General features: G+C 34.0%; 1 protein-coding gene across 3 annotated transcripts; it reads right to left on the bottom strand.

Moving 5' to 3' along the window:
* Nucleotides 1903–14022, bottom strand: LOC109345895. 3 transcript variants are annotated; one of them, XM_019585156.1, is made up of 10 exons: nucleotides 13684–14022; nucleotides 13132–13175; nucleotides 12923–13046; nucleotides 12713–12806; nucleotides 11285–11856; nucleotides 9135–9387; nucleotides 8790–9054; nucleotides 8182–8301; nucleotides 5413–5838; nucleotides 1903–2414 (listed from the first exon to the last, which is right to left on the bottom strand). In XM_019585156.1, the coding sequence occupies exons 1-10, from the start codon at nucleotides 13841–13843 to the stop codon at nucleotides 2178–2180; spliced, it is 2295 nt and encodes a 764-aa protein (XP_019440701.1). In that variant the 5' UTR covers nucleotides 13844–14022; the 3' UTR covers nucleotides 1903–2177. The 3 variants fall into 3 exon arrangements, with proteins under 3 accessions (XP_019440701.1, XP_019440700.1, XP_019440702.1); XM_019585155.1 differs by having other exon boundaries at nucleotides 9135–9399; nucleotides 13684–14021; XM_019585157.1 differs by lacking the exon at nucleotides 8182–8301 and having other exon boundaries at nucleotides 9135–9408; nucleotides 13684–14021.

Below are 14664 nucleotides of genomic sequence, written 5' to 3' on the forward strand. Positions count from 1 at the left end.
CTATTGTTAATATCAACGTTTTATTGTTAATGTTGTTAGTCATTCATGGTTGAAAAAATAAAAACTTTCAACCATCTCTAAATTAATTTGAACATTGACGATACAGAAAAGTAAATATATATTATTTTTTGATCAAGTTATTCTCTTATCTCAACTATTGTGGTTCAACTATTAGAGAGAGATCATTTCTAGCAATGAAGACAACAAATTAAAACAAAACTATGTTGTAAAATAGAAGGTGAATTTTTTGTAGACAACATGGTGGTTTATATTGAAAAATAAGTAGTTGGAATTTTTATCCTTAATTTAATCATCGATGAGTCGAAGTCTTTAACGAAGAGCGGAACTTTAAATTAATGTACATTTTCCTTTAACATCTTTAATTGTTAATTATTATTATTTAGAATTGAAATGTTATTTTGAAATTTTTAAACAATTATAAATATTTTTTGTTGGATTTAATATATATACACTAACAGTCTAACTATTTTTTTATACTGTCAACACATCATCCACCATTTATATCAACGATAGATGATGTATTATCAATAGAAAAACTTTACACTGATAATATACATATATTAAACTCTTTTTTGTTACTTAATTAATCTTATATTTTTGCCCCTCCTAAACATTTCTTCTAGATCTGCCACTGTGTGCATATATATATTTTTTAACTTAATTTCTCTTACCTCTTGAAATATTTCCCAAGAAGTATTTGCATAAAAAACACGCCCTCTATTTGGTTGTTAATAATGCAAACTGCAGCATATATTAATAAAAGAAAGAATGTAAGGCATTGTCACTATTTTGAAAGAAAACATAAAATGGGATGACATGTGGGATTCAAACACAACTCTTCCAAGAAAACAACTGAACGACTTATATGATTATGCACTTCCGTAACATAATTGTTGAATTAGCGGCATCATCTCATTTTAAAATGTCATGTGAGACTTTGACCATTTTTATAAAATGGTATAATAAAATTTGAGAATCCAATAATGAAAACACTATGCCAACGTGTGGGATATATAACTAGTTTGCTTTAATTGATTATTATATACCTTCAAGTTTATTTATTTATACTTATTGTGACACCTTATTAATTCTTTAAAATTTATATTATGAATGATTTGTTAGTCATAAAGTGATCAAATCAGAAGGAAAGTAAATTTTAATTGTATAATTATTTTCAATTTATCCATAAAATTTGATACTTAATATGTTATTATGTTTGTATAAATTGAAATTCTTTGTTATTAGACCATCCCATGGTTGATTAATTGTTGTCATAATTAATAAAAAATGATTGTCAGTTATTAATATGCCTACTAATCTTATTTAGCATATAAATCTGTTTAGAATCATTATGTTTTTAGTGTTGTGTTAATGCATCACTTAAAGGAGGTCTCTAGTATAACCATTTGTAAAATCATCTTGCTCTATAAATTAATAATATGATATTCACAATATCCAACCAAAAACTATATTATCTTCATCACTAATGTACTATTAAGAAATGAGTCTTAGGGAGAAACCAATATTTTATAAACTATAAAGAAATCAACATTATAAGAAAAATATATTCATCTAGAAGCAAGACTTCTCCCTCAAATTAAGTATACCAGAAGAGTTCACATCCTCTTATTTTACTGTGAATAACGTGAAATTATAGGTCTTAACATTAGTATTTTTATGATAGTTTATGCATACAAACTACTAAAGTTTACACCATAAGGCGACACTAACTTTTGGACTTCAATTTGAAGACATATTGGAATGGTTTACCCCTTTGACTGAGAAGAAACTAGTACAGTACATTTGGGACCCTGATCTGAGGAAATATAAGAGAACTGCAAAAGTCCAACTTATTCGAATTCCCCTACTTTGTACTTCCAATTGAGAATAAACATTCTATTTGGCTGAAATTTATACAGTTGGAATGTTCCAATTCGAAAATGAAAAAAAGAACAAAAATAGTATAAGAAAAACAATGCCCCCAGTAAAACAATATAAAGCCAGAACTGTAGAAGACAAATTCAAATCTTTTTAAAGTATGCACAATTAACATGATCCTCAAGCATATCTAAATGATAGTAACCCATATTCACCTAAACCTTCTACTATAATTCCTCATGAAAAAAGGGAAGGAAAAACTAGCAGGACCTATACTGTTAGTGGCTTTGATGCCAAAACTGATGCAATTGCTTGGATGCCAAATCTCGAAAACCATCTGGCTGCTGAACTTCATCCACAACGGGTGCCTGAGAAAGATAAAGGTCAGAATATCTGGGATTTACATACTGTGACAAGGCAGCACTTGACTGCCCCAGGAAGTCATATTGGGTTCGCGCAGGGAGAGATGAAGATCTTGACTCAGCCCCATAGTCCCATTGAGAAAAGTAACCTTGCTGGTTAGAATAATTAAAACAAAATATATTAGGCAAAGTGACAACTAAAAACAGGATTAATAGTGAAGAGTATGTCAAGGATGATGGTCATTCAGACTTGGGGATAACACATACATTAGATGATTAAGAACAATTGGATGGTCTTCCCTTTTTAGTAGAATACAAAAAAAATAGATGAGAAAAAGTGCAAAGGAAAAGGATAAGGCATGCTTATATACAAAAGGAAATTCTAAAGCCTGTGTTGCTAAGCCGTGTAACAAAGTGTATCAGAACCCCTCGTCATATCTAACAAATAAACACAGCAAAAAGCAAATGGGCCGAACACCAAGAATGCCAAAAGAGTAACTTGAGATCCCAAACAAAATCTAGGCTATAAAAGGAGCCATTGAATATTTTACCACTTTATTCACAGCAAAGAACAATTAAGTAGAGAGCATTACCATAAAACTTTTGTTTAATACTCCACACTTTGTCAAGAATATGGTCATTTGAACATGGGAATAACACATACAACAACCAAGCCTTTTCCCACTGGAGTTCATTACATGGATTAAGCATTGTCATAATATAATGTTATATCACAAATTATGTACATAGACTAACCGTTGACCTCTAAATTCTTAATAGTTTTACCTATAGTTTTCTTAGTTTCTTTTCCTCTAGCAATTGTGCTACCATCTATCTAATCTACTCTCCTTATTGGGGTTTTCTTTATGTCTTTTCTGCACAGGTCTAAACCACCAACCGTGAAATTCTCTCATTTTTGATACATGTACTACCCTGTAAGAGAGAAGAAAAGAGAGGAAGGGAAGGAGAAACGGAGAGAGAAACAGAGTGAATGAGAGAGTTTTTTAATTTCTGAGAAGAATAAACTTAGTGTTGCAGAAATCTGAGGGAATATGCTTGACTGCCAGAGTATTATTCATTATCTTGTCTCTAACAAAAGAGAAGTCTATCTCAATATGTTTGGTCCTGTTGTGTAGAACAGGATTATGTGACAGCAATTGTATTAAGATTGTTACAAAATATAGTGGGAGAATTATGAGAACTTTCACTTAACAGAGATTCTATCCACATCAGTTCCTGAGAAGCTAGAGATAGACTTCCGTATTTTGCTTCAGTACTAGACCTTGAGATTATGTGTTGTTTCTTGGATCACCATATTAGGGAATAATACTTAAAGATAGGTTATTAGGCTAGCTGTTGGTTTTGTAAAAGTCATCTAGTCAAGCTAACAGAATGAATTAGCTTGCTAATGACCTTTCCTTATAGTCTGCCTATAAATAGAGCTAGGCACTCTTGTAATAGATAAGAGTTTTCATTCTCATTAATAAAGATTAGATTTCGGTTCCTCTCTTCCTTATCTTCTTCCTTCTCTATCTCTCTTGGCAGTTACCTTTACATACCAAGTGACAAGATTAGGTCATAGAAATAGGTAAGCACCAAATGTTGATTATTTGTCATCTATGTCACAAGCCCAATCAGCATCACGGAATGTTGTTAGGACTAGGGAAGATGTTTGATTAGCTGAGTCTATGGTCAAACAAAAAACAATTTGACCTGTAAGTATGAAAATCCTTTAACAACAGACCAATCCCCTTTAACAACAGACCAATCCTTTTAACAACAGACCAGTGAGTTGAGGATTCTCAAGAAAGTGACACACTTTAGTAACACCATAGGCAATATCAGATCAGTTGCAGTAGCATATTGTAATGCTCCTACAACTGACCTGTAGAAAGTAGGTTCCTAGTAAAGATAAGTTCCATGTTTGGTAAGTGAACAATTGCTTGCCATAGGATCAGACATAGGTTTGGCTGAAGACATATGAGCTCTCTCTAAAAGATCTCCGATGTACTTAGACTGAGACAAGAATAAAGAACAAGCAGTTTGATGTTTGACCTCTACACCTAGAAAGTAATCGAGTGAGCCAAGTTGTTTTAGAACAAAAGTGAAACTGAGATCTTAAATAACTTGCTTACATGAGAGGGTGAGGACCCTCTGACTATTATATCATCAACATATACTAACACATAGAGTCTATAGGTTTGAGATGTGTGAATAAAGAGTGAATTATCATCACACATTCACAAAAATGTGGGAGTCTTGCTTATTTCGTGAATTATCTATATCACCCCCTGATATCAAGCAGGACTGACACAAGTTGCCAATAGATAGAATCAGCTTTAACTCCATGATATTGCATAACAGATTGTCTCCTTAACTCTATTACACTTCACAATACTACTTACCCTCAAACATTTCATCAAAGATCTTCATTAGTTAACTTACCCACTCGCTTATCAATCATGTAAGCATACCTTAGGATTGACCACCTTGATCCCCAACTTCTGAATTAAAGGGTGAGAACTCATTATATTATTCTTATTACCTTAATCTCCAACCTTAGATTTGACGATTTTCTCAAACTTATCCATGGCCTTTTGACATCGGAATGGGAAGAAGTTCATTACTTCTAAAGAACTTCTCAATTTTGTCAACTAAGGATATCACAGAAGGTTGAGCACAAAAAGGTGGAAAAGCATAAATATGATCAACCAGAGAAAAGTTTGAAAAATGGCAAATTAAATTCAAATGAACACAACTCAAATTAAACAAAACTTGAATCTAATACATTCAACCTTGCCAAGACTAGTACGAAATCCAAGACAAAAAGGGTCCCAATTCTCTGCTCCATCCGCCTGTTCTAAGTTCCTAAAAAGTCAACCTCAGGTTTGGATTCATGACGATCACTACTACTGAAATTTTGGAAATATCCTTTGCAGATCTTCTCTTCTCTATTTTTTGGGAGCAGGCTCATAGAATAGGCATATAGATCAACAATAGCTAACTTTACAGGGCAGTTTCTATTAATATGCACTATGGTCAATAGCATTCAATCATGCAACATTCATCATTGAAGTACACTATGATTATCAACAACTAACAGCTTTATATGGAAAAGATCATTCTTTCTCAAACAAAAAAGAAAACTTACATGTTGAGTAGAGCTTAAGTTACGCCCACCACTATACTGAGGAGGCAAAATCTCATTGAAGTTACTTGAAGCCATAGAATAACCAAGAGATGAATTAGAGGGAAAGCTTCCAGAACTACAGAAGGAAGAGCCTCGAATTCCATAACTAAATGCATCTCTGGCAGTAGCAACAGCCAATCTATTCATAAGGATTTCTTTTCTATTTTGTGGAAGGTTGTACTTCATGTCTGCCTGAGATTGATTATATGCAGTACTTCCTGAAAATGCTTGTTGTGAATTGATGGTTGCCATATATGACTGATTTTGAGGTAAGGAGCAATGTCCTTTCCTGTCAAGCAATTGTTGAAACTGTATTGCGGATTGCAATGAAATATCTTGGAGACTTGCAGATCTATTTGGTAAAGCACAGGTGCCTGGCTCCATGACCTGCACGGTTCAACAACAGTCAAGAATATCACTGGCACTAACTATTAGGTCCAGTTTATCAAACTTAGTAGAGGATCCTAATCCCTCATCACCTTTTAAGCATTAAACCACTGACACAATGATGAAGGGATGATTGTTAAATCAGATAATTCATATTCACGTTCAGAGAAGTTGAAACAATGATGAAGGGATGATTGTTAAATCAGATAATTTTACCATCAGAAGGAAATCAATGCCAGATTTTATGTCCTAATTTCTAAACATATACCAATTAGCGTGGTCCTAGAAGACCCAAATCATGAGTTCGTCTATGATCCAGAAAGCTTTATAATCCATCATACAAGTCCCTGCACCTCAAAGCACAGCTGCTCCTGGCTATGTCTGGCCAAACCAATTCAGGTTCCATTTTACTTGTAGATCCAAATAAAGGTAACTGATCCTAACAGTTTCTAGAGAGAGAATGAGAGAGACAAACTAAAATCTGAACATCTATTATTACAAAGATTACGGTTACAAAGAGAGGGCAGCTCTATTTATAGAGCTCGAGCACAACTAACACAGTTGGCTTAAGATTATAAACTAATCACTAACAGTATTCTCTAATATCGCCCACTGAAACCCAGAGGGTGGATAGCCAAGGTGCTAAAGTAAAAAACACTGAGTTTATTTCTAAGATAACAAAATGTTGTAGGAGGAAGAGACATGGTCAGGACATCAGCATTTTGAAAATTAGTTGAGAAATTCTTCACTTGAAGGGTCTTGTTTTGAAGATTGTCTCTGACAAAGAATAAGTCCAATTCAATATGCTTTGTCCTTTGATGAAACACTGGATTATGATCCAAAGCCACTGTTGAGATTATCGCAGTGGATAAGTGGTGCAGTAAAGGAATACTAAAGCTCAGTTAATAAAGATTGCACCTACAAAAGCTCGTGAGCCAGTAAATAGTAAATCAAGGCTTCTGTATTTAGTTCCAGTGCTAGACCTAGAAATAGTAGTTTGCTTCTCCACCAAGTTACCAAGTTTGGACCTACGAATAGGCAAGCTCCTGAAGTAGACTTTCTATCATCACATTTAGAGTAACTATAGCATATTGGAGAGCTCTTACTAGGACGTATACAAGGAAGGATTTTCAACATAGTTAGTCATCCATAGGAGAATTAACGGACTTTGATGTTATCATATTAGCTCTTTCCAGTAAATCTGACATGTTTTGATTTAGATAGCAGTAAGGCGCCTTTAGGCAAGGTTTTAACTTTTATGGCAAGAAAATATTCAAGAGAACCAAGTTACTTCAGAGCAAAGGCAGCACTAAGTTTGGAAATATTTCCTTAATTTTGGTTGTAGAAGACCAAATGACTATGATATCATCCACATATACCAATATAAAAAGTTTATTGTTAGAGGAGATTTGAATGAAGATGGAAAATAGAGTTTCCCTATGTTTTTTCAAACCACTGCCTTAGTGGCCGCTTCAAACCACTGCATTATTCACATCCAGTTGCTACAAAGGCCAACAATGTTATTAGGATAGCTTCATGAAGTTTACACACAGAACATTATTAGGATGATGGAGACCAAGTGGTTGTTGCATATAGACCTCCTTAATTAGAGCCACATTTAAGATGACATTATTCACATGTAGTTGCTCCAAAGGCCAACATATGTCAATGCTAGAGTATAATTGATTTGAACACATGACTAAATGTTTCATTACAATCTATGTTGTGTTGTTGATGAAACGTCTTCGCCTCAAACTTTGTACCTACTAACTGAACCATCTGGATTTTGTTACAAAGAGAGGGCAGATCTAATTATGTAGCTCGAGCACAGCTAACACAGTTGGCTTCTTTTACAAGCTATCTAAGCACAACTAACACAATTGGCTTGCATTATAAACTAATAATTAACATTTATCCCTCATACTCCATGAGAAAGAATTCATGAACATGTGATACATGTCCTATAGGAAGCTGAACATGTATTTCCCTTTATCCATTTCTTATTGATACTGGGCAAGTGAGCATTCTGACAAAATAGAGTAATTGGATCTATAAGAAATATTGAAATCAGATTTTCATAAAACCCAATTATATAAAGAAATCAAAGAGTTGAAACATCTCAATACTCAAGTATATATCATCAATCTCAGCATTGAATATTTGAACTATCTCTTTATATTCTTCTAGCAACAAATTTCTAGTGATTTAAACATCAGTAGTTGATTATTCCAACCAAAAAACATCAGTCAGTTCTACAAGTTTACTATTAGTATAGGAAAAATTACAATGAAACTACAGAAAGAATTAATGGGACAGTGAATATAGAAGAATACTCCTACAGACCTCAGAGAGAGTGGTGGCAGGATTGCTTATTGATGACACTGCATTGCTGAATCTTGCAGGTTGTGATTGTGATATAAGGAATGCCAACACATCACTAGATATTAAATCTGAATCAGCATGCTGTTTCAAGATAAATAGATGCAGATCTCAAAATTATATAGCATTTAGAAACTTAAAAGAAACAAGAAAAAGCAAACAGCCATTAAAGAAAGAATCATACTTTTACTGTTAAGCTATTACTAGAAAAGTGTGAGCATTTGACATTCATACCCAACACTATTATCAAATGCATATTTAAATCACACATCGCATAATTTTCAAACTAAAAACCTGCAAATCAGAACAGCATACAAAACCAACTTACTATTGATCATGTATTAACTAAAGAAGCTTGAACCACAAAACCAACATATGATCCAGGCAAACCAACAGAGTTAATATTTTTGCAAAAACAAAAGGAGTCATTCTTTATTATTTTAAGCCATTAGCCATGTGCATGAACATCATAGTGTGGGAAGCCCAGCAATGTCAATGAAAAGTGTCAGAGCTCATGAAGTAAAGTATCAGAGCTAAAGAAGTATCAGAGCAATGTCAATGAAAAGTGTCACCTTTTCTCTTGGAAAAGTAGAATAGTTTTCCCACTGAGATGCTGGCTGCTTCAAAGGCAATGAAGGAGTTGCCCGGTGAGATTTTTGCAAACTACGATCCAATACAGATGCCATTGTGTTGCATTCATACCCAAGAGTTTCCACAGGAACAATATTCTTCACAAGCTCTTGGTGAGGAGAAGAAAGGAAGTCCTGGTTTTTACCATCTGTGGTTCCTCTCTGAGTTTGATCAAATCCAAGCTGTTTATCTCCATGGTATACAGAACTAATTAAAAAAGAAAACAGTAAGAAAATGAGAAGCAATAAATAAAGCTGATATATCAGAATTTGGAAAAGGAAAAGTGCCTGGCATCCAAGAACTCGGCAGAAGAACCACTAGCTGCTGCAGACTTCTCTTCTATGCCACTTCTAGAAATATTAGATGCAAGAATCATAGATGTCAAATTACAGCCACTATTATATGTACCAAAACTCAAATGTGAGCACTCAGCAGCCAAGGCTTGCAAATGATTTGGAAGAACCACAATTGGGTTATCTTCTGAAGATGACACTTCTTGCTTGGTTTCACTTATACTTAGCTGCTGAATATCTGAAGTAGCTGATGACACATCTACAAAAGCATCAGTAGTCAATTTCTTTATATTTTTTGATAAAAAACAAAAGAAAATATACAAGATGAAAAGGTAGACGATTACATAGAGGATAAAATCTTCAAGAAAACAAAAGGGAACACCTAAAACTAATATAATATATAGGTTAGCTGGCTCTCTCCCAATGCTCTCAGTGCATGTTAGCATGACCTCTAAGATGAGAAGAGAAGGGGGGGGAGAGATAGGAAGCTAAAACAATTTTCTGTTATTGAATTATATGAGAATTATGACATCACCAGAGATTGATATATATATATATATATAGTGCATACACATGTAGTACACTGTACTGCACTGTTAACTAACTCTATGTTGAAATTATCGGGTTTTGATATAGAAGGAGAAAAAATAATGCTCAAAATAGTAAATTGTATTGATAATATTGTAAATAATGATGTGGTGATATTGTGATTATGTTATAGAAAAGAGTGAAAGGCATAACATTAACCCATATTTATATTAATACAAGACTCCTGATTAACTAAGAAAACAAAAATCATAAAATAAAGTAATCTCAATCCCAAGAGATCTTCTAAGATACTCTCTAAACAAATCAAAGATACAATCATTATAATATGAGGTATTATCTCAATATCTATCTCTAAACATTCTTTATAAGATAAACTAAGATATTCTAATATACTTTCATATATTCTAACACTCTACAACTAACAGGTGAGCTATCCTATACTACATCTCTAATATACCCCCCCTGAAGGTGTGGGTGCTTCCTAAACATGTGTCAACATGTGTCTGGTGCAGATCAAGTAGCAGACATTCTTACAAAAGCCTTATCCATGGTTATGAAAATGCGCTCCAAGGTGTTGAATCACACAATGCAACGCTTTTCATAATAGTGTGTTGACATGGGCAGAAAAGTGGACTAGAGGCAATGCGAGGTGAAGCGACATGCGGAGGGTCGGATCGCTAAATCACCACGCGTTTTTGCTTTGAGGAGGAGAGCAATTGTTTCAACCTTTCTACTACAATTTCGGGTTTGTTTTGATCCAAGTTCTGGCCCAACCCATTTTTAACCTGATTTTAGCCCAACATGTTTTTAAAAAAGAAATAATTGTTAACCCATACATGTTCAGAAACCATTCATCTCTTCTCTACAGTTGATGCCAAATGTGGGAAACCGAGCAGTTTATCAGAAACCCATTCACCTCTTCTATAAAACTCATGTTGCATTGTTTCTCCATTCATTTCTTCTATTCAAATTGTGCTACAGGGTTGCTTATTCATCCCAAAACCTTTCTGCTTCATGACCCCAATACCTTGTCCACTAGTAGGTTTTCTATCCTACGAGAGAAGTACAAGGTTGTTGCCTAACGCCCTAACCCTCACCACCATCAGCTTCTGGGGGGGGGGGATATGAGAGTAATATAGCTATGATAGGTTAGTTACTGACTCAATATATCAATTTATGCAATGGTTGAATAACAGTTTTCAGTTACTCCCTCCTCTCTCTCTGTCTTTGTTCACTCTTTCTATGATTTAGAACTTCTAATACAAGTCAATTCTTGGAATTAAAATTTTCTGCTTCCTCTTTCATTTCTCTGTTTTTCCAACATAATTTATGTTTTCCTGATATGAATAAACGAAGAAATAGAATAAGTTCTCTGTGCTCTGTCATTACTTATGCATACTAAGTAAAAATTAACTCATCATTTTCCATAAAGACTTCATTCAATGTTAAAATCAAGGTTATGCTTATCGAGAAATATGTTATCTAAATCTCATTTCAGCACAGCTCAGACATAAGACTATGCAATGTCATACATCATTTCTTTGATAGCACGATAAACTAGGTTATACTGAATCTAAAACAACAATAATAGGTACCTTCGTGATGCTTATAAGAATTACAAAAATCAGACGATCGAGTACTCTTGATGTTGGAGTTGGAAAGAGATCCTAGTCCAGCATTGCTGCTCATACTAGTATGTTTGCTAGATGTAGAACCAGATTCAATTTTTTCAGAAATAATTTGTTGGGTGGCATCTAATTCAAAGTTCCTGTGTAAACTAACTGCAGTATCATGCCTGCTAGGATGTTCCGGTGACCCATTCACATTCGATGAGGAAGACAAGTTTAGTTCTTGTAAATTGTCAGTAATTGGTTGTTCAATTACAGGCCATTTTTCATGAAAAAATTGCTTCTCAGAATTATTTTGACATTGTAGACTTAGGCTTGACTCTGGATTTCCAGATGCAGAAACTGCTGAGGCATTATAATGGTTATGTGAAACGACATCTTCAGATGCTCGACCCATTCTTACAATGTCTGCCATTGAAAGATGTCCATTTCTCACTCCTAGCAGTGAGGGTTGAAGTCTTGGAGAAACTTGGGTAGAAGCTGATATGGAGTCACCTGTTCCTAATGACCTTCTTCCATTATCAGCAACAAAAGATTCACTGCATCCAAAAAATTATAAAAGAGAGTGATGTGAATACTTAATAATTTTTTTTTTTTTTAGAAAGATAATTATACATTGCACCATTCTAATGCCCATGATTTCAACATGACATGATAAGTCATGCAAACTAAGAGTAAATATTGCCACCTTCTTATGTATTGAGAGGAAGCAAGAATGCAAATCAACTCGAGAGATATTAATAATCATTGATGACTATTTTTAAGTCGTACAAATACACCTGATAAATACAATATAAAACTCACGAAGAGAACAGTTTGGTGTCACTCACATCTAATACCAGTGAGAGTTACCTCCTTTAACCGATGTCAAATGGAAAACAAAGATATCAGCAGCAGCACCAGCTGGCCGAACGCATAGCCTTGAGTAATTTCAAATTGAACAAAATAGCAAGAGTGCAAGAAAGTGCCCAGGAAGGCAGGAAGAGAGTTTCTAAATTAGGAGAATTGCTAAGCTGTCAATTAAGGCTTCAATTGCCTCCAGTCATCGACTACCAGGTCCTTGATAGTTCATGATGGGGGTACTGAATTTCAATGACAAAAACAATAACAGACTTATGGAGCAGTGACATTCACTAATGTAGCCTTTGCACGGCACCAATTTGGACACATTGTAAGAAAAAATAACATAAACAGAAAACAATTTTGAGAGAGAAAAATCATATTGAAGGACAAATCATAAACAAAAACATTGCTAAAGCATTCTTAAATCTAATATCTACACAGAAAATATTGTGAAATGTCTCAAGGAATAACTGATTTCAAGCTTCAAGCCAGACAATGTCAAAGCTAACATTTTGAATTCACATAAAACACCAGATTGCATTAAAAAATCACCTTCTTGTAATTTTTCCCAAGACATCCGTTGTGTAAGACGTAACGGAAGGAAAAACTGACCCAACATCTCCATTGGAAGCAGCTTTACCAAGTTCTGACAGAAGTTAGACATATTCAACAATGTAAGGCAATGCAATAGTAAAACCTATGTCAACATGCTAGCCACATCTACCATAAAACTTCATCATGTTACGCAATCAAAGAAGATACCATTATATGTCACATGTGTTAATCCACTTTGCACAACATTACGATCATTGCCAGCACCAATTTTCCTTCCACAACACAACCCAACATTATTACTCCTTGTCCTTGAATCCAAGGCCTCCTTCATCTGAATTTAAACAAAAAAAATACATTATTCATCTCACAGAAGTTTCATCTTCACCCCAATCAACAAACAATATCATTAGGAATACCTCTTTTCGTCTTTCACGTTTGCTTCTCACCTCATGAAAAGTATCTACAATTAAAAAATAAAAACTAATAATTATAATTGCACAATTAACACCAATGACTAGGGTATTAAATTGTGGTCTGCAGTCATATTTGAGGCCGCAATACTGCAATCTTGCTGCATCACAATCGTAATTGTAGTTGCATACACCACATTTCCCGGCAACACAAAATTGCGCCAATGATTCATGAATCGTGACATCATGTGAAATAGATAAACAAGTAAATAAGCAAAATACAAATAAATCACAACAGAGGTTACTCTGGAACAGTATTTACTATATTCTTTGAAAAATGAAAACATCAAACACCTAACTTCATTCACCTTCTAAACTAAACTCACAAACATACCCTAATTATCCGCAAACGACTCAATCACTTAAAACTCTAAACCCTAATCGAGATTTTAAGAACAATATCGTGGATCATTACTCGGTTCAAAGTTGAAATTACAATATATCAATCTAAAATCATTATATCTATCTGAACATGATATATTAGTGAAAGATCAAAACCTTGAGAGAGAAGCTTCTCTACTGCACGGTTAGGATCCATATCACAATCCTTGAGTACAGCATAAATCTCTTGTTCTGTTCCATTCACAATCTCCTTCAAGTTCCGAACTACCTTCTCCGCTATCTCTGGTACACTATTCTTCTTGCTCTCACTCCCCATTGCTCTCTCTCTCTCTCTCTCTGCGCGCGAAAACTTTCTCGCACTTGCGGCTGAAGTTTCTGATTAACCAAACAGAAAGCTTTATTTCTCTGCTCGCGCTTTGGGTTTATTATATATAGTGGCTTTTTGTTTTCGCTTGTGGACTGGAATAGAGTATATTTTAGGAATCGCTAATGGCTAGGATAAGCTGTTATGGCTGTCCTTAGTTTTTGAATTGTTACGGGCCCACTAGTTTTTTAAAATTAAGTTGTTTATTATTATTTCATATGAGTTTTATATATTATTACCATATTTTTTTATCTCACACTTCATAAGATGATTTATATGACCAACTTTATAAGGTGATTAAGATAAGTAATAAATGGGGGTGTTTGTGGTCTATTTGGATCGGTTTTTAGACAAAAAATGATCCGATCCAAACACGCAATTAACATGCGGTTTGGATCGGCCTGATTTGTTTATATTAAGATGTCTGATCCAATCCGATCCAAATATAATATGCTATTTCAGTTCGGTTTGGATCAGTTTTTTATAAAATATTAAAATTGTAGTTATATTCAAAACTCATAAAAATGACTAAATGTTAAGCATAAAACAACAATAAAAATAGTATTCAACAACACTAAAATGTATGCAACAATAATATAAGTAAACAACATCATAAAATAGTAATAAACAATAAGAATAATAATAAAAGTAAAAAATAGTAACAACAACAAGATATCAATAATAACAAGACAACAAGATATCACTAATAACAAGACAACAAAATAATAAGATATCAATAACAATAATATGAGCACCGGTAACGTAATTTTAAC

This window comes from Lupinus angustifolius, chromosome LG04, assembly GCF_001865875.1.
Source record: "Lupinus angustifolius cultivar Tanjil chromosome LG04, LupAngTanjil_v1.0, whole genome shotgun sequence".
NCBI lineage: Eukaryota > Viridiplantae > Streptophyta > Magnoliopsida > Fabales > Fabaceae > Lupinus > Lupinus angustifolius.

What these genes read in the sequence shown, in the direction of transcription:
- LOC109345895 (XM_019585155.1), bottom strand. Translation starts at nt 13,843, where the DNA reads ATGGGGAGTGAGAGCAAGAAGAATAGTGTACCAGAGATAGCGGAGAAG. An exon ending in GCCGAGTTCTTGGATGCCAG is followed by an intron (nt 9,055 to 9,134) that starts GCACTTTTCCTT and finishes TTTTTTAATTAG; the next exon opens with TTCTGTATACCATGGAGATA. An exon ending in ACTTAAGCTCTACTCAACAT is followed by an intron (nt 2,415 to 5,412) that starts GTAAGTTTTCTT and finishes TATTCTAACCAG; the next exon opens with CAAGGTTACTTTTCTCAATG.